Below are 24,744 nucleotides of genomic sequence, written 5' to 3'. Positions count from 1 at the left end.
GCAAGAGACCAGAAAAGAGATGAAACACCAAGCAGGAGTCCACAGAGGGACCTGCCCTGCCTCATTAGGACGGGGGGGGGGGGGGGGGGGCGGGGGATAAATGGTGATGGAAGGAGACTTGACTTGGGGTGGTGACCACATACAATACCCAGATGTTGCATGATAGACTTGTACACCTGTATAATTTTATTAACCAATGTCAGCCCAATGAATTCCATCGAAAACTACAGTGACATTTCTGTGGGGAGATGGGGGAGTCTACCCAGGGGGACTTGATGAGAACCAACTTCAGACCCTACAGAACAGATGAGCGGGAAGACAGAGGAGCCTAAGGGAGATGGTCTTTCCCGGCCTCAGACGCAGCAGGAAGAGCTGAAAGACTAGGTAGGAGGTTGCAAGGAGCAGGGAGAGAGGGGAGGGGCCAGCCCGGGTCGCCAGTGGGCGTGGCTCCACCCTTCCCACCTCAGAGCCATGGGGAGCCAGGCCTCTTCCAGTTCTGCTGGGGACAAGCCACCAAGACCCAGCAGCCTGCCCTAGCTGGTCTGGCTCAGTGGATAGAGTGTCAGTCTGCAGACTGAAGGGTCCCGGGTTCGATTCTGGTCAAGGGCACATGCCTGGGTTGCGGGCTTGATCCCCAGTAGGGGGCGTGCAGGAGGCAGCTGATCAACGATTCTCTCTCATCACTGATGTTTTTATCTCTCCCCCTCCCTTCCTTTCTGAAATCAATAAAGATATATTTAAAAGCAAACAAACAAACAAACAAAAAAACCCAGTGGTCTGAAGCTTCTTCCTCTGGGTATTAGTCCACCAAGAGGACCCAGGGGAAGCCCCTCCTCCTAGATCTGCCCTCTACATTTCCACTCAATTTTGAGGACTCGTAAGTCTTCCCCACTGCGTTCCCTTACCCTCCGTGGCAGTCTGGGCTGGCATTCAGTGACCAGACAGAACCCAAGCAGGGGTTTCTAGAAAGGCCGTGGCCCAGAGCCCTAATGTGGAGTAAGCCTCTGCTCCTTGCGTTTTCCAGCTGCGAGGAGGCAGGCTCTGGAGCGGGAACAGTGTGCCCTGTGCAGGGACTGCAGGGGCTGGAGCTGCTGGAGCATGGCCAGGCCTGGTTTGAGGGCCCGCTGAGAGGCACAGCAACAGCGGCTATGTGCGGGGCCTCGGGTGAGACGCGGAGCAGCCCCAGGGGTGTGGGGAAGGGGCAGGGACCACATGTGGACACAGCCTGACACTGCCCTGGAAAGGAGACAATGGCCGGAGATCATGAATTAGGAGCAGCATTGTGATGACAGGATGCCACCACCAAGTGCTAGGCATGCATTGTTGGGTTGGACGAGGCGGGTCTGCGTTCTGTTCAGGGGGATGGGATTGGATCACACTGAGGTGGGAGAGTGGCCTGCTTCACGCCAACGGGCCAGGGATGGACAAGGCGGCTTCATAAAGAACGGGGAGATGGGAAAAAGAAGGAAGCCAAAGAGGGGTACCTGGGCTCACCTCAAGCGCCAGCCTGCTCCCCCAGAGCAGCACACTGTGAGAGCCCATGGGAATGAGCCTGAGCTGCTGGGACCCGTTCCCTGAGAATTCAGGCATGGTAAGTGGAAAAAAGAAAAAAGACTTCTGTGCTGATAAAAATGTTTCTCTCAATTGAGTGGAAGTGTGGTATCCCTTTCCCCCAAAGGATAATGAAAGAAAACTTTGTGTCTAAAAATAAAAAAATTAAAAAATAGGAAGCCCTGGCCGACATGGTTCAGTATTTAGAATGTCAACCCATGCACAGAAGGGCCGCAGGTTCGATTCCTGGTCAAGGGCACATACCTGGGTTGCAGGTTCGATCCCTAGCCCTGGTCGGGGCATGTGCAGGAGGCAACCAATCGATGTGCCTCTCCCTTACATCAATGTTTCTCTCTCCTCTGTCTCTTTCCCTCTCTCTCCCTTCTTTCTGAAAAAGCAATGGAAAAAATATCCTCGGCTGAGGGTTAACAACAACAAAACAACTTTAAAAAAGAATAGGGGGAGAGGGTAATGTGCTACTTGAGGGGACGGAGGTACTGGCCTGTTAAAGAGATGGAGGGGAGAGTATCGGGATGAGGGACTCCACATGGAAAAGGATGGCCTGTGGTGACAGGAGAGTGGCAGATGGACCTCAAGTTTTCACACAGTCAGCCTCCAGCTCCTCCTCTAGAATTTTCTAACATTCACACTCAGAGCCTGGTAGTCCACAGTTAGCCCAGATTCAAAAGGTGAACATCTGTTTGAGAATCTGATTCAGGGGAAGGTGTTCATTGTTTCCAGTTGAGACTTTTGAGAGGTTGGGGTAGAGAGATTTGGGGTCAACACTGGTTTAATGGAGAACATCAAATACCCACCCCACCCCACCCCACCCCCCCCCCCGTTCTCCCCACGTCTTTGAACGTGCCAGTTCCTGTGCATCCAGGGCGGGAAGGGAAGGCCAAGGAAGCAGGGCTCGTGGCAGCCACAGGTAAACGGGGGACCCAGGGAGGGGGGCAGAGCACAGGCGCCCGGAACTTCTCTCTCTGGGGGTTGTCAACGCAGCAGAAAGGAACCATTCAGCCACAAGGGGCGATGGCTGGCCAGGCTTCCCACGCGGGAGGGCCTATCAGTGTCTCAGGCCTCCCTCATTCCCCGCAGTTGGGACAGAAGAGGCTGAGTCAGAACCTCCTATTTGGCCTCTTGACTCCACAGCTAAGTAGCTCCAGGTGGTGGGCCACCTGAAGTCCGAACATCAGGGTGTAAAGGGTCTTCTCTGCTCCTGAAAACTCCCATTCACCTTCTTGGTATTCTATGCCCTCACTCTCCCATATGCTGTGCATAAATGATCTTTCTTGGAAACCCCTCTGGGGAAAAGACGTTTATTGAAACTGTCCTTCAAATTTAAATACAAAAATAAAATAGAAGCTTCTCCAGAATTTCAAATAAAAACAATTCTATAAATAACACTTTCTAGTACCTTCCTACCCCAGTCTTTGGTTAGGGAAAGTGCATTGTGGGAAAATCGATCACCCTTTATCCCAATCTTGCTAAGAGAAGGGACAAGTGCATGAGATGGAAAACCTCCAGCCCCGCTGGGAGAGGTAGGGTCCCGAGGCCCATGCCATCTTCTCACCAACGGGGAGAGATTGAAAATAGCGCTGGAGACCCATCCTTAGGGGCTGCTGTCACCAGGAGGCCAGGCCTAGGAGCAGCAGCACCCCTCCGACTGTGCCCCACCAGGGGCTGCCTGCCAGCCCTCCCCCAGCCCTGCCCCAAGTCACCAAAGGGGAGGGAGGGAGGGTGGGGCTGGCCATGGTGAGGACGGGGCCGGACGAGTGGGCAGGGACAGCGAGCTGGTCCTGGGGAGAAGAGGGAAAGTCTGTCTGGGTGTCTACACCCAAGTTAACCCCCCCCCTGCCCTGCCTACCCTGCGATGGAGAGTGGGGGCGCGTCACCTGTGGGTCCGGGGCCAGCACCAGGAGCCGGAGGAAGGCATGGGTCGGGGGCACTGGTCTGGCTTCTCGACCCATCGCAGCCACGGTCACCGTCACCACGGAGTCCAGGGCAGCCGACTCTGGGACCTCCAGCCACAGGCGCCCCCAGGCGGACTCGTTGTGCTCCAGGCGAACCCTGTGCGGCGGGTAGAAACAGCCGGGCTGCCAGGAGCCCAGAGTGAGGGGGCGGGGCCCAGCGCTGGCGGAAGGGGAGGTGGGAACCGGAGGGCCAATCAGAAGGGGCGGAGGCGGGGCTTAGCGAACGGGCACCAGAGCCCCGCGAGAAGCCGAAAGGGTGGGGCGGGAAGAGGCCGGAGGCTCGGCTGCACCTGGAGAGGTTGGAGGTGAGGGTGAAGCTGGAGTTGACCCACGTCCTGAGGTCGAGATCCCGAGGCCCCGAGAAGCTGGCGATGCGGAGGCTGAGGGGGGCCTTGCTGCCCGGGGCCAGGAACCCCCCCGGGCCACTGAGCTGCGGAGGAGGGCGGTCAGGGGGGAGCCGCGCTCTCCGAGCCCCCGCTGCGCCCTCCCCCGCGGCTCACCTCCAGGAGGACCGGGACCACCGTGCAGGGCTGGGGGGCCGCCCGGTGCAGGTCCCGCCCGCCGCCGTCCCGGCCCAGCAGCTCCAGAGAGAAGGGCCCCGCGGTGGACAGAAGCGGGGGTGGAAGCGAAGCCACCAGGAGACCTCGCTCCGGGGCTCCCCTGGGCTCCAAGGGCACCCGGCCCAGCTCGGCGCCCTCCGGAACCCCTCGAAGCACGACGTGGGAGAAGTGGGGCAGAGGCCCTTGCCGGCGGCTGGAGTGCAGCCCTGTCACCTCCACCAGCAGCTGGGTCCGGAGACCTGGGCCGGAGGGCGGGGGGACAGTGGTCTGCGTGAGTCGGAGTCAGGAGAAAAGAGAATGAATGGCTTTCAGAATAGGGCTGCCCCGGGGAGTATTGGTGGGAGGTCCGGAGGGAGTTCTGTGCACATTTACGTAAAACATGTCAATTGTAACCCAATGGAAAGTTAAATACACAGAGGATTTTGTAAGTGTAGAATCAATGAACAAGTTGGGGTGAGGGGTATAGATGCACCTGCAACTGGCTGGGTCAAGGGGCAGAGGCCAGGGTGGGGGCCCTCCACCGGGATCCCAAAGTGGAAGAGGAAGTCCAGCGCCGTCCGAGCTGAGGGGGGAAGGCAGTCAGGGGCCTTCCCCGGCTGGATGTGACTCATCTCTGAGCTCTGCCGCGCCCCCCCCCCCCCAGGAATGCCTTCCGCCTCACCTTGCACTCTCACCCGGGTGTTGCCCTCCGCGGTGACCTGGATCTCCCAGGTCCCTGTCTGTGGGGGGTCATTGATGCTCACCATCCAGAACTGCCCAAAGCGGCGAGTGTGGCCTAGAGGCCCCTGGCCTTCCTCCTGGCCCTGGGAGGCCCCTGGGTGGGAGAGGAGAGCAAGCTGTCACGGGAAACACTTCCTTCCCTTCGTGTACCGCCCTCAGTCTCCTGTTCTCCCCTCGGCCCGGGCACGCGCACGGAAGCACCTGCTGGGCTCCGGATCCGGAAGCTGCGGACCTCCCCGTGGATGCGGACGGTCACCCTCCGGAGCAGTCCGTCCACAGTGAACACCAGCGGCCTCCCAGGCACCACCACCGGAGGCTCCAGGGGCAGGACCACCTTGAAGGGTGGGCAGGACCAAAATATGGGGGAGAGAGAAGGCGTGGAACGGGTGGGAACAAAGACGAGAGACAGGTGGAGACAGAAAGAGGCTAAGTGACGGACGCCAGGACAAGAGGGGCCATGACCCAGGGACGAAGTCACAGAGCGTGACAGCTGGAGCGAGGCTTAAGGATGAGTCCCTCACTGTCCCCAGGACAGAACATTGGAGCCCAAGATTGGGGGGCGGGGCGGGGCGGGACTAACACGGGAGGGGCGGCGGGCGGTGGGTGGCCTGGCTCTCCAGGAAGACAAACAGCCCTTCCCACCCGACACCTTCCGGCAACACGGCGATGGGAGCCATTGCCTTCCTCCTGCGAGAAAGAAGTGCAGTCACTCACCCGCCTGAGCTGAAAGCCTGGCCCTCTGGCCGTACACTCACCAGGTCGGCCACGCTGTCCCCAACAACAGTTGCCACGTCCCGAATGTGCTGATCTTTGGTGAAGATCACCTCCCCTCCAGAGGCCAGGGCCACCACTTCATAAGGCTCAAAGCGCAGAGGGGACAAGACCTCACGCCGGACGCGGCGCTGTCCCTGCGATGGGTCTTCAGTCACCAGGAAGGTTACCTGTGCGCAGAGGAGGGGCCAGGACTCAGGAGTCCACGCGCCATCTCCCGTGGGCGATGCGGCCTCCATGCTCCCGTCCCCCTGCTGGTGGTAAGGTCTCCCAGTGACACCCCCGCCCCGTTAGTAGTTGCCACTCCTGTAACTGTTGCCGTGTCATCCACATAGGGGTTGTTGGCGCTAGGTCTCCCGGTGTTCAGATGGGTTACTGAGGGCAGGTTCAAACACCAGGTCAGTCCAGTAAGGGCAGGGCCTCCCACTCCTCAGTTGTGAAGGGATCAGGAAAAGTCAAACTCATTGTCCAGGCTCCCACGCCATGCCACGCTGCTTGGACCACCAGTGTGGCGTGGCCCTGGGGTCTCCTGGGACCCTGGGGAGCTAACGTCCTGTTGCCCGCCGGCTGTGCTCACTCTGCAGCGCCGCTCCTGAGCCAGGGCTCCCACGCGGGGGGTGAGAAAGGCATCCTTGGGGGAGGCGTCAGTGAAGACAAAGATGTCTGAGAGCGGAGGTGTGTGCAGCAGGGCCAGCTGGCAGGGAGGAAACGCTGGTGTGAAGGTGGCAGCAGGGACGGGGTAGGGCAAGGGAGAGCTGGAGTGAAGCGAGTGGGGCCAGACTCTGGGGGAGGGATGGGGACAGGGTCCCAGGAAGGCTCTCACGCCCCCTGGTGGTGGGGCCTGAAAAGGGGGAGAGCGGGGCGGGGAGGGCAGACCTCCAGGGCTGACAGGCTCATCTCAGGCTCGTCTCCGCCTCCCACGGCCTGGATCTCATTGAGTTGCTGCCAGAAGCTGTCAGGGTCACTGGTGGTAAAGACGGGGCCAAACCCTGGGAGGAAGAAACGGGGTGGAGAGAGTGAGGAGCCCCCGCCCTCCACACGCCCACCTGGCAGGAGGCCGCTGTGCCCCTGGGCTGGGCAGTCCTGAAATACCACCATCCATCATGCCCTGATACTGCGAGGCAGGGCCGCTGCTGGGAAAGTGGGCCTCATTTCCTTAGCAAAGTGGCGAACTTCCTGGGGCCTGGGGGCCTTTTCGGGAATGTGTGTAAGAATAAAAAACAGCCTAAGCCAGAACAATAACAGCACTCACCTCAGCGGTACTGGGAGACTAAAGGAATTGGTTTTGTGAATCTTGGAATAGTGCCTTTGACATATAAGTGGCTGAATTCATTATTCACTTGCTCATACCTTCACGGAATAAGTGAGAAACACCCCCCCCACCCCACCCCCCCGTTACCTGCCAGCTATGAGATTTATGCAGACTTAGACCGGCCCCGGGGAAACGCTCAGTCCTACAGGCATTTACCTGATGATCATTTCAACCCTGGGAGACAGGCAGGGTGGAGCTAGTGGGGACCCATTTTATGGATGATGAAACTGAGGCAAAGTTATATGACCAACCTCAGGACACACAGTGAGACTGGCCCAGGTCAGATTGACTTCCCGTTCAATGCTATATAACTGTCTGTCCCAGATACTTCACAGAGGCCTGCACCCCCCAACCCACCCCCGCCTCCCCTCCTGTCTGTGGGAAGCAGGGAGACCTGAAAATGACTGGAGCCTAAGAAAGCTGGGCCGCTGCCTCAGTGTGGGTGCTGGGGAGGCTGTGACCTGCTGCCTTTGGGGGGAGGGGAAGCAGCGGGACTGTTCCCGGTGAGCGCTCAGGCCCGCTCCACTCTCCGGCCAGGTCGGCTACCTGGGTCGTGGAAGGGCACCAGGACATAGTGGGCGGGCTCCATGGGGCCGCCCCGCCGCTGCTCCACGATGTGGCGAGCCTGGGTTTTGGCAGCGTTGATCTCCTCGCCCATGCTGCCCGTGGTGTCCAGCACAAAGCTCAGGCTGGAGGCAGGGGTGATGTCCAGCAGCCTGGGGAGAGCCACAGCGAGGGTGTGCACGCTGGTCCCAGCCCCGGCTTCTCAGCTCCCCGGGAGCACGAGGGAGCCCACCTCCAGGGCCACTCACCTGGAGAAGCCCCGGTCGCCCAGGCGGCTCCGCAGGAGCCCGAAGGCCTGGATGGAGGCCAGAAGGGCCAGTTTTGCAGCCTGGAGGTGGAGCGTGTGGTGGGGGGAGAAGCCTGGGGCTGTGCTGTCCTTGTTGATGCCTCCCCGTGGTGGCTGGGAGCTGCTCTGGTCAAAACGGCCCCCGTGGCTACATTTTCCTGGGTTGGGGAAGGGATCTGGAGGGTGAAGTAGAACACCCACTGCCTCCCAAGAGATGGGCCCTTTCTGAGCTCGCCTGACGTGCTCACTGCTCGGCGAAGGACCGGCAGGAAGCGCTGACATTCTGGAGGGCCATGCACAGCACAGGAGGGATCCCCAGCCCTCCAGCCCCTCGGGCAATGGAGGGCTCATTAGCCGCTCCGCCCCTCCCTCAACAAGTCCTGGCCTTCATCCACCCATCCTTACAGGAAGTGGGCGAGGACCTGGAGACTGAGGTCCCTGGGGACAGGGTCCGGGAAAGGACGTGACTCTCCCTTACTTCCGAGGGCTTCTCTGTCCGGTACCTGGAGGCTTGGCGGGATAAGTTCCAAAGTAGCCGGAGGTGAGGCGTGTGAAACCCAGCAGATTCCCGGGGCAGCTCAGCTCCTCACAGTCGGCGCAGGTAGGGTCTCCCACTGCAAAGGGAGGGCCCAGGTCTAGAGCCCAAGACCCTGCCGCCCGGCCCCTAACCCTGTCCACCCAAACGTCAGCTTTTCCTCCGCTGCACGCGGCGCCAGCCCTCAGGGAGCCATCCCCGGCGCCCTCCAGGCCCCGAGCTGACCCCCCGCGCTGCGCACAGGAAGCAGCTTCAGTTGCACGGGAGGCAGCTGTGGTCCTCGCTCAGCTGGGAGGGTGAGGGACCGAGAGAAAGCCCCGTGGGCCCGCCCGGTGGGAGGGGAAGCATGTGGGAGGGCACTCAGCTGGGCCTGCAGCCTGGTCCTGGGGTCCCTCCCCGGTGACCGCAGGGAAGCCTCCGGACTGCCTGGCCTGGGCTGAGCTGCGAGTCCTCAGAGGGCGTTCCAGCGCTGAAGCGAGGTGGTGGCCGTACCTCGCGCCAGGCTGCCCAGCTCCTGCCTTGGCCAGAGGAGGTGCGGGTGTGGCCGCTGCTGCCCCAGCTCCACCCAGTTGCTGTGACTGTAGAAGTCCTGCTCCAGGGAAGGAGAGGGACGGGCACTGGCTGTCTCGGCTGCCAGCCCTCACCGGCCGTGGGACGTGGGGGCCAGGGAGTGGCCTCAGGCCTGGCAGACAGGGCCCAGTCCCTTCCAGGGGCACCGCCACCAAGGCACCGCCCGGGAGATGGGAAGAAGGGCATGAAGGGCCCGCCGCCCGGCCCCAAGTCCTCCTCACCTGCAAGGCGTGGAGGGCTGCCCCGAGGCGCTGCCGGGCCAGGGCGTGGTCCCCGGCTTGGGCTGCCGCCAGGGCCTCCCGCAGAGCCCCCACCAGGCGTGCGCGCCCCTGGCCCAGCCGCTCAGCATCAAAGTGCAAGTCAGGGTCGTTCCTGGCAGCTGGCAGGAAGTCCTGGGCTGCATTGGCACGAGACACCTCGCCTAAGGCTGCTCGGAACCGCCGGGAAGGGGACCCAGGTCCGAAGTAGGAGGCAAAGAGGTCATCAGCAAGGAGGGTGCGGCCCTGGAGGGTGGCAGGGGACAGGGACTCAGGGAAGCCCACGCTTCCCAGCGACTGGCGCACAGGCTGTGTGTGCAAGGGCGCGGCGGGCACCCCTCGGGCCATCGGGACCTTCCTAAGGGGGGGGGCTCCTGATTTCAGGACCGGGATCCTGGTGCTGTGGCTGCAGGGGGTGGAGATGAGGGGACAGGGGGTCCCTTCTTTTGGCAAGCAGGACCTCAGGGAGTAGAGGTCCCAGGACCCGCCAGGGGTCGGCTGGCGTGTGGCAGGACCCAGGGACACTCACCAGGAAGTCCTCAAGACGCAGGGGGGGCCGGCCCGGGGGCGGCCGCTCCAGGAAGAGCTGCAGAGTGGCATTGAGAGCCGCCGCCTCCGTCAGGTCCTGGTGGGTGACAGAGCCAGGGGCGGCCAGGAGGCTCCAGATGTTGGGGAAGAAGGCAGATGTGGGGGACAGCAGCTGCAGCAGCAGCAGCACTGCGCCCAGGGCCAGGGGCACGTCGGTGGCGGGCATAGCGGACGCAGACCTGGGCCAGAGGGCTCCTGGGAGGAGGGAGAAGCAGGCCCAGGGCAGGCGCTGTCCCTGGCACCTGCGGCCGCTCCTGCTTTGCCTCCAGCTCCAGCTGCTCCGCCGCTTCCTGCCCTCTCGTTGCCCAGACAACCCGAGGGCCTCATCAGGCCAGTTGGGACCTACACCAGCAAGAGGGCCGAGGCTCCTCCCCGGGGACCCCTCCCCACCCAGTCTGACACCCTCCACCCCAGCACAGGGAGCCCCCTACCTGGTGGCTGGGTCTTCAGCAGGGCGGCAGGGCGGTCACAGGGCACTTAGGTCAGAGCTATAATTAACCCACGTGGGGCTGGGCGGGAGGACGGAGCCCAGCAGGGTGGGCAGGACTGACCCCGGCCTGTCCTCCGGGCCCAGAGCCACAGCAGCAGCGGCACCGGGCGGCCTCCCCTGGCTGCAGCGGGAGGTGAGGGCTGGGAGGCAGGGTGCCGGCGGGTGGCGCAGCGTGACTCAGGCCTGGCTGGGTGCCAGGGCGGACCCAGACAGATGCACCCTGCCCACAGGGCTCTGGCGCCCGCCCCGCCCCTCAGCACCCCTCTCCCGCCCAGCCCCTCAGCAGCCCTCTCCCGCCCAGCCCCTCAGCACCCCTCTCCCGCCCAGCCCCTCAGCACCCCTCTCCCGCCCAGCCCCTCAGCATCCCTCTCCCGCCCAGCCCCTCAGCACCCCTCTCCCGCCCAGCCCCTCAGCACCCCTCTCCCGCCCAGCCCCTCAGCACCCCTCTCCCGCCCAGCCCCTCAGCACCCCTCTCCCGCCCCGCCCCTCAGCACCCCTCTCCCGCCCAGCCCCTCAGCAGCCCTCTCCCGCCCAGCCCCTCAGCAGCCCTCTCCCGCCCAGCCCCTCAGCACCCCTCTCCCGCCCAGCCCCTCAGCATCCCTCTCCCGCCCAGCCCCTCAGCACCCCTCTCCCGCCCAGCCCCTCAGCACCCCTCTCCCGCCCAGCCCCTCAGCACCCCTCTCCCGCCCAGCCCCTCAGCATCCCTCTCCCGCCCAGCCCCTCAGCACCCCTCTCCCGCCCAGCCCCTCAGCACCCCTCTCCCGCCCAGCCCCTCAGCACCCCTCTCCCGGCCCAGCCCCTCAGCAGCCCTCTCCCGCCCAGCCCCTCAGCACCCCTTCTCCTGGCCCAGCCCCTCAGCAGCCCTCTCCCGCCCAGCCCCTCAGCACCCCTCTCCCGCCCAGCCCCTCAGCACCCCTTCTCCTGGCCCAGCCCCTCAGCAGCCCTCTCCCGCCCAGCCCCTCAGTATCCCTCTCCCGCCCAGCCCCTCAGCACCCCTCTCCCGCCCAGCCCCTCAGCACCCCTCTCCCGCCCAGCCCCTCAGCAGCCCTCTCCCGCCCAGCCCCTCAGCACCCCTCTCCTGCCCAGCCCCTCAGCACCCCTCTCCCGCCCAGCCCCTCAGCAGCCCTCTCCCGGCCCAGCACACACAGACAAGAGATGGTTTTGTGGCAAAATATTTATTGCTGCCCCCGGTGGACCACGGGGCTGAGGGCTGGGCGTGTCACAGCATCCTCTGAAACAGGGCGATGGCCTCGTCCATCTTCCTGAGCTCTGCTTCTGTCTGTAGGAGCTGGGGGGGAACAGGCTGGTGGGTGGAGGACCAGGCCCGAGAGACCCCCAGACACCCACGAAGGCAGAGGGTCGAGTTGGAAAGGCAGGTGAGGGCCACGGTGGAGAGCAGTTCAGGGACTGTGCTTGGCTGGACGGGTCCCCCAAATGCTCGGCAGCCTCCCCACCAGCACCCCCTTCTCTTCCACCATCTCTGGCGTTTTCTTTTCCCAGAGTGGTCGGTCCCCAAGGACACAGGAGCCTCAGAGCCCAGGGGGGAGCAGGCGAGGCGCACAGGCTCCCGGGCCGCACTCGGCAGGGGAATCTGCCCAGGGCTCCTGGGAGAACGGCCAGTCCCGCCAGGGCCCCCGCTTACCCAGGGCTCCTGCCTGGAGGGCTCCTGCCTCTACGTGCCCCGGCATGTGGGACGCCATGTTCCCGGATGGGCCACAAGGAGCCTGGCCGGGCGGCAGGGTACCTGGTTCTGGGTCTGCCTGTCTTCACCTTGTCATGCCCCCGCCCAGCAGGTCCCCACCTGCTCGGGGGCCTGGGCTCTGGGCCCCTGGACTGCCTGGGGCTGAGCAGAGTGCAGCCCAGGACTGGGTCAGAGATGCGGGGAGTGGGAAGGACACGCCCACCCACACCACACACCTTGGCCTCGTCTGCCTCCTGGACTTTGAGGGGCACCTTGACGGGGTAGCCCACGGCGGCGCGGCGCTCCCGCAGACGCTGGGCCTGCCGCTGCGCCTCCCCACGCCGGGCCTGCAGCTTGCCCAGCTCCCGGGCCGGGTCTACCAGCCCCTGCAGCTGCAGGTGGACGGAGCAGCGGTCGGAGGCCAGGGCCACCGCGCAGCCCTGGGGCACAGGAGCCCCCAGCGCCAGGACAGCCACCACACCCGCGTTGGCCAGCGCCTGCACGTAGCCCGACACTGCCGACGCCACGGCGCCTGTGGCTTCGTCGGCCACTTCCAGGAAACCTGCCAGGGAGAGAAGAAGGTGAGGCAGCCACACTAGACAGCGGGCCTGGGCACGGCGGGGGGTAGAGGCGCCCGAGGCTCACAGTCAGGCCGGGTCCGGATGAGGTTGTAGTCGGCGCGCAGAGAGCGGACGGCTCGGGCAATGCTCAGGGCCAGCTCCAAGGCCGCCTCTGCCTCAGGGTCCTTCCAGCAGCACTGTGGGGCGGAGGAGGGGGTGAGGAGGGCCGGGCACAGGCCCGAGCCCCGCCCTGACCACACCCCGTACCTCTGAGGGCTCTGGGAAGGGGGTGACGCAGAGGCTGGGGGGTGCCTGCGGCAGCCGCCGGGGCAGCCTCTGGAACAGCTCCTCAGTCACGAAGGGCATGAACGGCGACAGCAGCCTCAGGCCAACGTCCAGGCAGGTGTAGAGGGTCTGGCGGGCGCACTCGGCGGCCACCTGGTCCGCCCCGCTCAGCACGGGCTTCAGGCACTCCTGGGGACGGGAGGGCTCAGAGCGGGGAAGGAGCTAGTCTCCAGCCCTCGCTGCGCCTGTGACAGCTGGAGGGTCAGGCTGGCTGGGACTCGCTGTCCCTGCCCCGTGCTCCTCCTCACCAGGTAGACATCACAGAGCTCATAGAGCCAGAAGCTGTACTGGGCGGTGGTGACGGCCGGGAAGTCGTAGGCCTGGAACCCCTGGTTGCTGAGCCTCACGGCCTCGGTCAGCCGGCTGCGGATCCAGCGGTCCACCAGGCTCTCGCGGCCTCCAGGCTGGGGAAGGGGCAGATCAGCCAAGGCCACCAGTTGAGGGGAGAGGTACCCAGGGGGAGGGAGCCAGAACCCCGGGAGGCAGGAACCACGGGCAAATGTGCACTCAGAGCCTGACGGTGGGAAGCCACGTGTGCCGCGTGGGGGGAGGGCCCAATGCCTGGGCGTCTCCTGTAACCTCTGCCCCGCTCCCCCCACCATGGAGGCTCCTGGGTTGTGCTTGATGCCGAGCGGCGGGGTGCAGCCTGTGGGGGATCACTCCGAGCCCACCAGGCCCTCACCTCGGAGGTGGCCGAGGGCACGAAACCCTTGCCAAGGCCGCGAAGGGCAAACTTGGTGGCGTTCCAGAGCTTGTTGCAGAAGTGGCGGTACCCCAGGATCCGGTTCACGTCCAGGTTGATGTCACGCCCTGGTGCGGGGAAGTGTCCTCAGCACGCCCTCCCAGCCCTGCCCAGGGTGGAGGAGGGTGGCCTCAGGGAGGAAGAGGGCGGCGGGGAGGTTTGGGGTCCTACCCTGGGATGTGTAGGCGCACAGTCCAAACCGGAGGGCATCGGTGCCGCACTCGGGAATCCCGGCCGGGAAGTCTGCCTTCTGCGGGAGGAGCGGGCGGAGTCCTGAGCCTGCCCCGCCTCCCTCTGCCCCGCCCGCCCGGCCCCTCCTGCGTACCTGCCCTTCTTTAGCCCTCTCCACCTCACTGGGATCCAGGTTGCTGTTCAGTAACTGGTCGTGGAGGCCCTGAGGGTGCAGTGGAGGGGTCGGGGCATGGCCACAGCCCAGTAGCCCTCCCAAGCTCTCCCGGCCACCGGGCACCCAGCCCCACCTGCAGGGAGACTCCGTGGATGACATCCAGGGGGTCAATGACGTTGCCCAGAGACTTGCTCATCTTCCGGCCGTGGGCATCGCGCACGATGGCGTGGAGGTAGACCTGAGGCGGGACGGGGCGTGAGGCTCCGCCTCCCCGCCAGGCCCCGCTCTGAACCTCAAGGCCCTGGGCATCCCGCCAGCCGCCCACACTGTCATGGGCTTAGAGGAGTCCCTCCCCTGGGAAGCCCGGGCACAGTCACCCAGCAGGTCCCCGGAGGCGCTCAGTCCCCACAGCCCACCCAGGCGTCCAGGGGCCCTGCCCAGGCCGGCCGTGCGAGCCTGAGCGGGAGGCCTCAGCCGGCCACGCACCTCTCGGAAGGGCAGCCTGCCGGTGAGCTGCAGGCCCAGCATGACCATCCTGGCCACCCAGAAGAAGAGGATGTCGTGGCCCGTCTCCAGCAGGGTCCCCGGGTAGAACACACTCAGGTCCTCTGACTGCGGCAGAGCAGAGCGTGACGGGGAGCTCAGCTCCCACCTCAAGACCCTGCCCCCCCTGAGCTGGCCTCAGGGACGTACCTGGTTGGGCCAGCCCAGGATGGAGAAGGGGAAGAGGCCAGAGGAAAACCAGGTGTCCAATACGTCCTCATCTGAGGGAAGCCAGAGGTCAGAGGTCAGAGGTGAGGATCAGAGGCCAGGCCCTGCCCCCCACCCCCCCAAGGCCCCGCCTTGCCTTGCTGGAGGCTGATCTTGTCAGGGGACACTCCAAACGCCTTGGCTGCCTTCTCACGGGCCTCGGCCTCGCTGCGCCCACTCACCCAGTACCGCCCGTCGGGATCCTGCCACAGGTGCCGTGAATACCGGGGGCACCCCTGCCGTGCCCGACCCTGCCTCCCACCAGCGGCGCGGTACTGCACTGCGGCCGTGCTCACCTCCCCGGGGGGAACGGCCGGGTCGTGGACGGTGACGAAGTAGGCCGGGATGCGATGGCCCCACCACAGCTGCCGCGAGATGCACCAGTCCCTGCAGAGGGCGCGAGGGGTCAGGGGGAGGTGGTGCCTGGCCGGTGCCGCTCAGCCCTCCCCAGGCCCCTCCCGGCGAGCCGACGCACCGGATGTTGTCCATCCAGGCGTGCCACGTCCGCTGGTGGGCCTCAGGCAGGATGCGGAGGTCGCCCCGAGTCACGGCCGCACTGGCCGCCCGGGCCATCTCCCCGCAGCGCACGTACCACTGCGGCCGCAGCAGGGGCTCCACCACGTCCTTGGACCGGCTGCAGGTACACACAGGTGGGAGGTTGGGAGGCTGGGTGGGGAGCCCCCTGAGGAGCCACCCCCCTTTCTCGGGCCCCGCCCTCACTTGCAAAGCGGCACCACCATGGGGTTGTCCTGGATGCCGCGGAACAGGCCCCGCTCCTTCAACGCCGCCAGCACCGCCTTCCGGGCCTCAAACCTGGGCAGGCCCTGGGGGAACAGGCCTCATCATGGCTGTGCCTCAGTACCCCGCCGCCTCGGGACCTGGCCCCACACACAGGCAGTCTCACCAGGAAAGGGGGGGGCACATTGACCAGGGCCCCCCGGGAGTCCATGATGCTGATGGCCTCCAGCCCGTGCCTCTGCCCGACCTCGTAGTCGTTCTGGTCATGTGCTGGGGTGATCTTCACCGCACCTGGGGTGCACGTGGGGGTGCCAGGGCCACGAGGACTCAATGAGTCCCTTCCCACATGCACCCCTTTTGGGAAGGCCGCCTGTCCCCCACTTCCCCGCGACAGTCCTGAGACCCAGGCCAAGGCCTGTCTGTAGGTGAAGCTCGTGCTCCTGACCTTCAGAGGGACGAGGGGTGCGGGATGCGCCTCGGGGCTCCTCCCTCCCCCTCAGGACAGTCCCTGCTCACCTGTGCCGAACTCCATGTCCACGAAATCATCCAAGACCACGGGGAGGCTGCGGGGCAGGAACGGGTGCACCACGCTCCGCCCCTTCAGGTGCTGGGGACAGAGGGGCTCAACACACGAAGGCCGCCCCCCCCCTCCCAGGGCCCTGGCTGCCCAACACCCCAACGCCCTCTGCAGGCTGGACAGGAGCCCAACCCTCTCTCCTTCGCGGCCCCGTCAGCCAGGACCCCCCTCCGCGCAGCGCCCTCGCCACACCTGGTATCTGGGATCTTTGGGGTGCACAGCTACGGCCACATCTCCCAGCATTGTCTCGATCCGAGTTGTCGCCACCACCACCTCCTCATCGCTCTCTGGGGTGACAGGCGACCTTATGATCTCAGCGCTGGTCCCCTCCTGCCCCCCACCCCATCCAGCCCAGGATCCTGGTGACCCCCTGGCTCCTACCTGAGCCTTGGACCTTGTAAGCAAAGGAGATGAGGACCCCGAACTCCACCTTTTCCTTGTAGCCAGGCACGGAGAGCAGGGTGCGGCCCGTCAGCTCCTTCTTGTCCACCTGGGAAGGGGGTGTTAGGAAAGCGGCCCAGGGCCCGGGGCGGGGTGGGGCTGGAGAGCCCGGGCGGGGCTCACCTCGATGTCGGAGATGGCAGAGTTGAGGGTGCAGGACCAGTTGACGAGGCGGGTACTGCGGTAGATGATGCCTTCCTCGTGGAGCCGGACGAAGGCCTCTGTCACAGCCACGGACAGCTTCTAGGGGGAGCAGGGAGGGGGCCGGGCAGACTTTCCAGAGCAGCAGGGTCCAGAGTCCCACTGCCCAGCACCCAGACCCCGCCGAGGCTGCAAGGGGGAATACGTTCCTGAGGGGAGGGGACCGTGGAGGGGGCTTTGGGAACACAAGGACGGCCGGGCTGGTGCTGCCGGTGATGGCAGGCTGCCAGTGCGGGCAATCCTGGGAGTGCAGGCGGGAGGGTGAGGCCCATCACGTGCACCTGGAGGAGTGTGAGCTCCCAGCGGGACAGGGGACACAGAGGGCCATGACTTGGGACCAGAAATGAGATCTGCAGCTGAGCCCTCAGTGCCTCCCTCCGTGTGGGTCTAACCGGCGCGAGGGCACAGCAGGTGCTAAGGGGGCCCCTGGGAGCCTCCCCACCACCCCTCCCACTCACGGGGTCCATGGTGAAACAGGCTCGATCCCAGTCCAAGGAGCTGCCGAGCTTCCGCAGCTGGTGGTAAATCCGGTCCCCTTTCCTGGAAGGGGACAGGAGGCGGATCGGCACGCAGGCCGGCTGCAGGCAGACATCGGGGGGCTGGCGGGGCAGCGCGGGGACCCCTCATTCTCTGAAATGGGCCTCGACCTGAAGCCACTGACCCTCAGCCTCTGGGAGAGGTTCTGTGCAGCCTGTGACCAGGTGACAGAGGCCTTACGTGGCCGGGGCCGGGGCGGGGGCAGGGCTGCGCACTCACTCCTCCTTCCACTTCCAGACCTCCCGCAGAAAGGCCTCGCGGCCCAGCTGGTGGCGGGTCAGCCCCTGCTCACGCCACAGCTTCTTCTCCACGACCACCTGCGTGGCAATGCCTGCGTGGTCACAGCCGGGGTTCCACAGGGTGGTCTCCCCGCGCATGCGGTGCCTGTGGGAAGAGCGCGGAGGGCGGCGGTGAGCGGGCAGCAGAGCTGGCGCCCGAGGGGCTTTGCGGGAGGAAGTCGATGGGCTCGGGAGGGAAGAGGCCGGTGGAGAGGGACCCCAATTCTAACGCTTCAGTCTGGGGAGGACACGGCCAGGAGAGCCAAAGCAATTTGGCAAAAGGACAAAGAGGAGGCTCCTGACCAACTAGATAGCAAAACATGGGACAGTTAGGATTATCCAGCAATTAGTTACCACAGGGAGCACAGCTACCGACCAAAGGGAACAAATCAGTGACTGGAAACAGATCCAAGCCAGCCTGGTATCCAGGGCGGCAATTCCTCTCAGCATGAAAAAGGAAACAATTCAAAAATTTCTTTGGAACAACTAACTACTTAGTTGGAAAAACATCTCCCTACTTCCCAATATTCACAAAAATAAATTATAGTCAGCCCTGGCCGGTGGTGCTCAGTGGTTACAGTGTCGGCTCCAGCACTGCAGGGTCACGGGTTTGATTTCCAGTCAAGTGCACGTACCTGGGTTGCAGTTCAATCCCTGACCCGGTCGGGGCATGTATGGGAGGCAACCAATTGATATAAGAGAGACACATTGGTTTCTCTCTCTCTCCCTCTCTCCCCCCTGCCTTCCACTCTCTCTAAAAATCAATGGAAAAAACCCTTAAGTGAGGATTAACAATAAATAAATAAATAAATAAATAAATAAATAAATAAATAAATTCTAGTCAGATTAAATTCAATATAGAAAAACAGAACTGTAAGAAAAGTCTCGGAAAATGAGTTTTCCAAAAGTTAAACAAAGAAGTCAGTAACACAGGTGGCCATGTGTGTAACAGGCAGGAGAGGCCATCCTAAACCAGACACGCAAGATGAAGTCTAAGGACATCGTCGAACTGATTACAGCAAAACGCAAAACCTCAGAACAGCAACACCTCTCAGTGAAGTTGAAAAGCAAGTGGCAGCCCTGGCTGGTTTGGCTCAGTGGATAGAGCATCGGTCTGTGGACTGAAGGGTCCCAGGTTCGATTCCAGTCCAGGGCACATGCCCAAGTTGCGGGCTCAATCCCCAGTGTGGGCTGTACAGGAGGCAGCCGATCAATGATTCTTTCTCATCATTGATGTTTCTCTCTCTCTCTCCCTTCCTCTCTGAAATCAATAAAATATATTAAAAAATAAATAAAGGACATGAACATTTTCTGAACTTCAAGATATTGTTAAATATTATTATTAAAGAAGTTAAGCACAGCCGAAACCGGTTTGGCTCAGTGGATAGAGCGTCGGCCTGCGGACTGGAAGGTCCCAGGTTCGATTCCGGTCAAGGGCATATACCTTGGTTGCGGGCACATCCCCAGTGGGGGGTGTGCAGGAGGCAGCTGGTCGATGTTTCTCTCTCATCGACGTTTCTAGCTCTCTATCCCTCTATCCTTCTCCCTTCCTCCCTGTAAAAATCAATAAAATATATTTAAAAAACAAAAAAAACAAAAAAAAAACTTAAAAAAAAAAAAAAGAAGTTAAGCACAGGAAAGGAAGATAAAACTATTTTTTTACTAAAAGTATCTCTTGGGAATCACATAAAATTAGCAAAAACTAAATCAATGTCAAGGATATTTGTAGAAAAGCACCTTATTCTCTGCCGGAGGAAGAAAAAGAAAAAATATAGCTATTCAACTCTTATTGGTGGAGATATTTAAAGCTGTATTTCACATTATTTTATTTTCACATTATTTTTTATTCTAAAATATTGATATAAATCTACTCCATTTAAGCAATGGTAGTTTCTAACATCTTATTTAAATCATGTTCATTAGAAAAAAATGTGGCTATCCTAAGAGTTTTGTAAGAAGTGTTAACTATTTTCATGTAAATAACTTGGCCATTCTTGTTATATGTATTTAATAAAACTCTTTGCCAGCTCTCAATTCCTTGCAAAATACTAAATCTGACATTATCGCCCAGTACCCAAGCAGTGCTGGCACACAGTGATGTCCTGAAATATTTTTTGATTAAATTAATTTAGTAAGCAGGACACTAGAAAAATGTCTCAAAATTTAAAATATAACAAATAACCCTGGTTTCTCAAAGATAAAAAGTTGTTTTTAAATGCTTTTTTTAAAAAATGTTTTTATTGATTTTAGAGAAAGGAAGGGAGAGGGAGAGAGAGAGAACCATTAATAGGCTGCCTCCCGCACATCCCCTGCTGGGGATCATGTACCCTGACAAGGAATGGAACCAGTGACCTTAGGGTGCATGGGACCTTGTTCAACCCACTGAGCCACACTGGCCAGGACTTAAAATACTTTTTAAAGGAATTTGTCACCTAGAATATTAACTTTGTATCTGTTAACTAATTAAACTATTGACAGTGGGGCAGGCTGATAAGGCAGGGGAAGCAAGTGCTAGAACAGGAACAAACATTTATAATATATAACAAACAAAAAACAATACCCAGAATATGTAAAGAATCAAACAACAACCAACTAAAAAAGAAAACAACAAAGAATCAATCAATAGAAAGATGGGCAAACCAGAGACGCACAGACCGTTCACATAAGGGGCAACCAGACCGGCCCAGACCAGGAAGCGGCACCGCTCACCGGCAGTCAGAAGTTACATAGGTGCCATTTTTTTGCCCATCTTAGCAAAATGAAGATCATGCCCAGAGTTAGCAAGGCCATGGGTGAACGAACACCCTCACAGGGAGATTAAGTGGGTAAAGCTGTCTTGTAGGCACAGTGGCAGCTTCTGTTTGTACTTAACATAGGCATGCCCCTCTGGCCTAGCAGTTTCACTTCCCGGAGCTACGCCAGCCAAGCTCTCTGTGTGCCCGAGAAAGCTTGTGCAGGAATGTGCATTCAAGTGATTTTCAACAGAGAAAAATTAGAAACAACCATTAATTTTTTTTTTTAGCAAGTGACTCCATATGGCATAGTCACAGTATGGTATGCTACAGGGCAATGAGAGAATGGATCAGTCTGTGGGTAAGGGTAAGGAAAGATATCTAAGACAAACTATTCAGTGTAAGAATAAAGCTGAAGAATAGCATGACAGGAAAAAAATCCACCTGAAAGGAAAACTATAAATTTCTATGGGTACATGTACCTGTAAGTAACAGACAGGAAAGACCCAGGAAGATCCACAAAGTGATAACAAAGGCTAAGTCTTGGGAAGTAGGGAGGGGGTTGTCAAGGAGACTTGAAGCTTTACATTTCTTACAAGAATATTTCATGTATTTCTTGTTTAATTCAAAGTAATATTTCTGGCCTCAGAGGTCATGATTTGTGGGAATGAAAGGAGGCCAAGCCCTGTCTCATATCCCAAGAGGTGGGAGAGAAGTGTTGGTTATTGACTAGGGGAGGATGCTACCAGTAAGTGACTGGAGGGGAGGGAATGACAGAGAAGTGTACCACCACCAGGGGGCAGAGCTAAGGGCCAAAACGGGAGGAGAGAGACAGGAGGGCGGTCAGGGAAGAGAAGGCAGCGGAGGGAAGCAGTCGGGAAGCAGTCGGGAGAGGACAGCTCACCATCGGGTCAGGGAGTCCTGGATGGCGTTGGTGAGCGCGTGGCCCAGGTGCAGGGAGCCGGTCACGTTTGGGGGTGGGATGCACATCATGAAGATGCCCCGTGGATTAGGTGCCGACACGCTGGAACGCTATGGGGAGGAAGGATGGGCACATGCTAAGACTCCGTGTCACCCCTCCCAGGCCCTCCCCCTCCAGGCCGGGGTGGCAGTGCCACTCACTCCATACTCTGGCTTAAAGAAGCCCTGCTGCTCCCACCACGGGTACCAGGCTGCCTCCACGTACTGAGGGCTGTAGGAGTCGGGCATGGTGCCACTGACATCTGGGGAGAGGAGGGCAGGCGTCGGTGTGGAGGCTGGGCCGCTGGGACGAGGACGGGGGTGGGGGGTGGGGGGGACAACAGAGAAGGGCCTGGGCCTCTGCAAATCTTCACCAAGAAAAGAGGGGGGAGCCAGGACAAGCAGGAAGGGGAAACAGGAGCAGCAGCAGCTGAGCAGGGTGGAGGGAGGGGTCCCTTCCCTGACCAGTACCTTTCCTCTCCCCAGGTGGGGTTGGGAGATCATAGGTAATAACTCCAGGATCCCGCTTCTCCCTCTTCTCTGGTTTTGGTTTCTTCTGCTTGGGAGGAAAGAGAGACTCAGATATCAGCCCGTCCCCTTGCCCCCACTGGGACACCAGCATCCTGTTCCGCTCCCGCTTAGCCTCTCACCTCCCTGGGCAGTGGTTGCTGCTGTTGGACCTTCTGCTTCTGTTGGAACTTCTCTAGCTTCTCCCGTTTCTTTGCCTCTTTCTTGAGTTGAGCAGGTGTCTTTGGAGGTGCAGCGACCTCAGGGCCTGGTGAGAGGCCCAGAAATGCAGACTCAGCCCGAGGCCCCCTGTGCAGGTGCTGCTGTGTCTCAGACCACTATCCCCGCTGCCCAAGGGCTTCCCCATGCGGACCTCCCACCTGGCCCTCCCGCAGGCCCCTGCTCCAGGGATTCTGCCATTCTAAGATTAGAAAGTGAGCTGCATGGGAGACCGCAAGGAACCCCTCCCCTCCCAGCTCCCCGCTCCCCGCTCCCTGACCTGGCTGTTGGAGGAGCGGCCTGGCCCCCGAGTACAGAACCACCTCTCCCAGCACGGCCCGGAATTCTGGCTGCTGGACACAGGTGATGAACCAGCGAGTGACATTCCCCCAGATCCGGCGCGCACAGGGGTCCAGGACCTGGGAGGGGAAAGAAATCATCTATCCTTAGCCACCCTGTAGTGAGGTCGGAGAGGAACCGCCCCTATTCCTCCCCAGGCCCTATGACTCACATATCGGAAGGGCAGCAGCAAGGCTGTGACAGCCGCCAGGTCAGCCAAAGTGGGGGCCTCCCCGGCCAGGTAGGTGTGCAGCCGAAGCCACTCCTCCAAGGGGCTCAGGGCCCTTCCCAGGGCCCCCAGTGCAGCCTAGCAGGAAGGGGAAGGGATATGAGACAGGGCTTGGCCCCCTTCCACTCCCACAATCATGACCTCTGAGGCCAGTTTCATCTTCTTTGAAATGGTCATAATAAAAAGCCCTGCCCTGGCCGGTTTGGCTCAGTGGATAGAGTGTTGGCCTGCAACTGAAGGGTCCAAGGTTCAATTCCGGTCAAGGGCACATGCCCAGGTTGTGGGCTCGATCCCCAGTGGGGGGTGTGCAGGAGGCAGGCGACCAATGATTCTCTCTGATCATTGATGTTTCTATCTCTCTCTCCCTCCCCCTTCCTCTCTGAAATCAATAAAAATGTATTTTTTTAAAAGAAGAAGCCCTGTTGCTTCATTCATTCAGAAAACTCCTACTATGTATCAGTTGCAATATACTAATACAAGAAGTTAAAGATTAAATAAGGCAACACAATAACTGCTTCAACATTTATTAAGCACCTACTACATGCCACATACCTCTCTAAGGAATGAGGAGAGAATTTGGACAGGGCCCCTGACCTGATGGGAGTTTACATTCTAATTGGGAGACAATAAATGAACAAATATATAATGCATTACCCTATTTTTCTCCTTAAGTGCTATGAAGAAAAATAAATCAGGTTGAGGGAGACAAGGGATTCCAAAGAGGGGGGGCCTCTATTTTAGATAGTGTAATCTGGATATGAGGGAGCCAGCCAGGGTCTAAGTCACACATTCATTCATTCATTCATTCATTCATTCATTCAATCAAGAAATACTAAGTATCCACCATGTGTGTGATAAGGACCAGAAGGCACAGCCCACTCTGGAAGGACTTGGTTACAATATTGTATGGTTATCACTCCTCTGCCTTCCCCCTCATTTCATGTCTCCTACCCGCCTCCCGGCACCATTATCTCTCCTGGCCCTACCTGCCTCTTCTCATCTCTCCCTCACCCACTCTTTCCCCTACAATCCATAGGAACTTCTGTGGGTTTCAGACTCATCAAGCTTTTACTCACTCTAAAGCGCCTGGCACTAGACCATGTGCTCTGCACACTTCTTTTAATTTTCTCCACATGAAAACTGAAGTTTTCAGAGACAAAAAGAAGACCAGGGGCGATCTGGGACTGATCAATCTTTTTCCACACCCGACACACCATCTTTCTGTCTGTCTCATTACCCATCCCAACTCCTGCTTCCTCCTCCTAACCCTCCGGTCCCCACCTTCTCCCCACTCACCTGGGGGTCCTGGCCGGGGCCGCGCAGTCCCAAGGCGGGCAGCGTTGCCCCACAGGCAGCTGGTATTAGCTCCGTGTCGGCGTAACTGACCCACTGCTGGACGAGGACGGCTGCCCGGCTGCCTGCAGGGCCCCCCAGGCCTGCGGGCCACAGCAGCTGGGCCACAGCGGTGGCCCCCCACACCCAGAGCCCACCGGGCCCCTTCTCCAGGGCGGGCAGGCGGGGTGGGGGGAAGGGGGTCCTGCTCGCCGGCGGCGGCTGCAGACAGATGCGGGGGTGGGCGCCTCCCCAGCCCGGCCCCTCCCCGGCCTCCCCGTAGCGCGCTGCTATGAGGGCTCGGAGGCTGGGGAAGGCATCGGGGTGCGGGGAGACGTAGAGGATGGACATGGTTCTGCAGGTCCGAACCGGTGGAAAAGACCTAGAAGGAGAGACGGAAGACTGAGGCACCCGGGGTCCTACCTGAGTAGAGGGGGACCCTCATGGGCTCCTCTACCGCGGGCGCCGAGGCCCCAGGACTTGGGGGTCTGGTCAGGCCCCAGGGGCCCAGGGTCCGGCTGTGGAGCGCCGGTGACAGCGGGGACGGCCCGGGACCGCGGTCCTCGGGGAGTGGGAGCCAGGAGGAGCCACTCGCTCCCGCAGGACGCGGCTCGGGCCGCAGGTACGTACTGGGGGGCGGGGTCAGACGGAGCCGGCGCCGGCCGAAGCTGGACCGGCCTGGCGGCCGGGGCCGAGGAGTCGGGCGGCCGGGACGGTGGGCAGTTCTCCGGGCGACCCTGGCTCCCGGGACCGCCGCCCGAGCCGTCGGCACCCACGTGTGGCCCCTTTGTGACAGCGAGCGCTTCCGGCCGCGGGTCCTGGCGTGGGCGGCCGGGCCCCGCCTGCGTGTGCAGCCGCCCCTCGGATCCGGGCCCGGGGCGCCGTCCCCGCGCTCGGAGGAAGGGCGCGGGCGCGGGCGCGGGCACGGGACGGGGGCGGGCACGGGGCGGGGGCGAGCCCAGGACGGGAGCGCCCCAACGACCGCGTTCCCGTCAGGCGCCGCCGCGGGCACCCCGCGCGGGTCCTCGCGCCACCGGCCGGAGGGCGGCGGAA

At 61.1% G+C, this 24,744-nt stretch overlaps 3 protein-coding genes across 12 annotated transcripts; 1 reads left to right on the top strand and 2 right to left on the bottom strand.

Annotated features, from left to right (window-relative positions):
* Positions 1-159: 159 nt before the first annotated feature.
* Positions 160-2,315, top strand: SAPCD1 (suppressor APC domain containing 1; the record flags this gene model as incomplete). The annotated part of the gene is given in 7 exon segments (XM_079781658.1): positions 160-178; positions 1,025-1,063; positions 1,066-1,126; positions 1,128-1,164; positions 2,183-2,193; positions 2,195-2,252; positions 2,258-2,315. Coding segments are annotated over 7 exon segments (264 nt in total). The 3' UTR covers positions 2,297-2,315.
* A 110-nt stretch (positions 2,316-2,425) lies between these two features.
* On the bottom strand, positions 2,426-10,454 carry VWA7 (von Willebrand factor A domain containing 7). Of its 9 annotated transcripts, none has more exons than XM_079781556.1 (17): positions 10,119-10,454; positions 9,629-9,882; positions 9,064-9,345; positions 8,765-8,861; positions 8,241-8,351; positions 7,700-7,895; positions 7,434-7,603; positions 6,452-6,564; positions 6,153-6,269; positions 5,560-5,745; positions 5,006-5,138; positions 4,746-4,898; positions 4,557-4,646; positions 4,025-4,323; positions 3,815-3,949; positions 3,447-3,647; positions 2,427-3,350 (listed from the first exon to the last, which is right to left on the bottom strand). In XM_079781556.1, exons 2-17 carry the CDS (start codon positions 9,851-9,853, stop codon positions 3,177-3,179), a joined length of 2,682 nt encoding a protein of 893 aa, XP_079637682.1. In that variant the 5' UTR covers positions 9,854-9,882; positions 10,119-10,454; the 3' UTR covers positions 2,427-3,176. The 9 variants fall into 9 exon arrangements, 8 of the variants coding, with proteins under 8 accessions (XP_079637679.1, XP_079637682.1, XP_079637680.1 ...); XM_079781555.1 differs by having other exon boundaries at positions 2,428-3,350; positions 3,447-3,621; XM_079781557.1 differs by having other exon boundaries at positions 2,429-3,350; positions 3,447-3,621; positions 3,815-3,954.
* An 879-nt stretch (positions 10,455-11,333) lies between these two features.
* VARS1 (valyl-tRNA synthetase 1) lies at positions 11,334-24,676 on the bottom strand. Of its 2 annotated transcripts, none has more exons than XM_079780014.1 (30): positions 24,322-24,676; positions 23,656-24,073; positions 22,303-22,437; positions 22,072-22,210; positions 21,716-21,840; positions 21,537-21,621; positions 21,228-21,328; positions 21,010-21,137; positions 17,315-17,479; positions 17,017-17,098; positions 16,481-16,600; positions 16,298-16,406; positions 16,109-16,203; positions 15,856-15,946; positions 15,506-15,630; positions 15,322-15,425; positions 15,077-15,235; positions 14,898-14,988; positions 14,699-14,804; positions 14,545-14,615; positions 14,338-14,463; positions 13,985-14,089; positions 13,831-13,899; positions 13,677-13,755; positions 13,446-13,573; positions 13,012-13,167; positions 12,686-12,892; positions 12,504-12,615; positions 12,095-12,420; positions 11,334-11,465 (listed from the first exon to the last, which is right to left on the bottom strand). In XM_079780014.1, exons 2-30 carry the CDS (start codon positions 24,040-24,042, stop codon positions 11,397-11,399), a joined length of 3,795 nt encoding a protein of 1,264 aa, XP_079636140.1. In that variant the 5' UTR covers positions 24,043-24,073; positions 24,322-24,676; the 3' UTR covers positions 11,334-11,396. The 2 variants fall into 2 exon arrangements, with proteins under 2 accessions (XP_079636140.1, XP_079636141.1); XM_079780015.1 differs by having other exon boundaries at positions 21,537-21,624; positions 24,322-24,652.
* Positions 24,677-24,744: the final 68 nt, after the last annotated feature.

This window comes from Cnephaeus nilssonii, assembly GCF_951640355.1.
Source record: "Cnephaeus nilssonii genome assembly, chromosome: 9".
NCBI lineage: Eukaryota > Metazoa > Chordata > Mammalia > Chiroptera > Vespertilionidae > Cnephaeus > Cnephaeus nilssonii.
The sequence above is the reverse complement of the archived record's forward strand: the minus strand, read 5'-3'. Positions and strand labels throughout refer to the sequence as shown.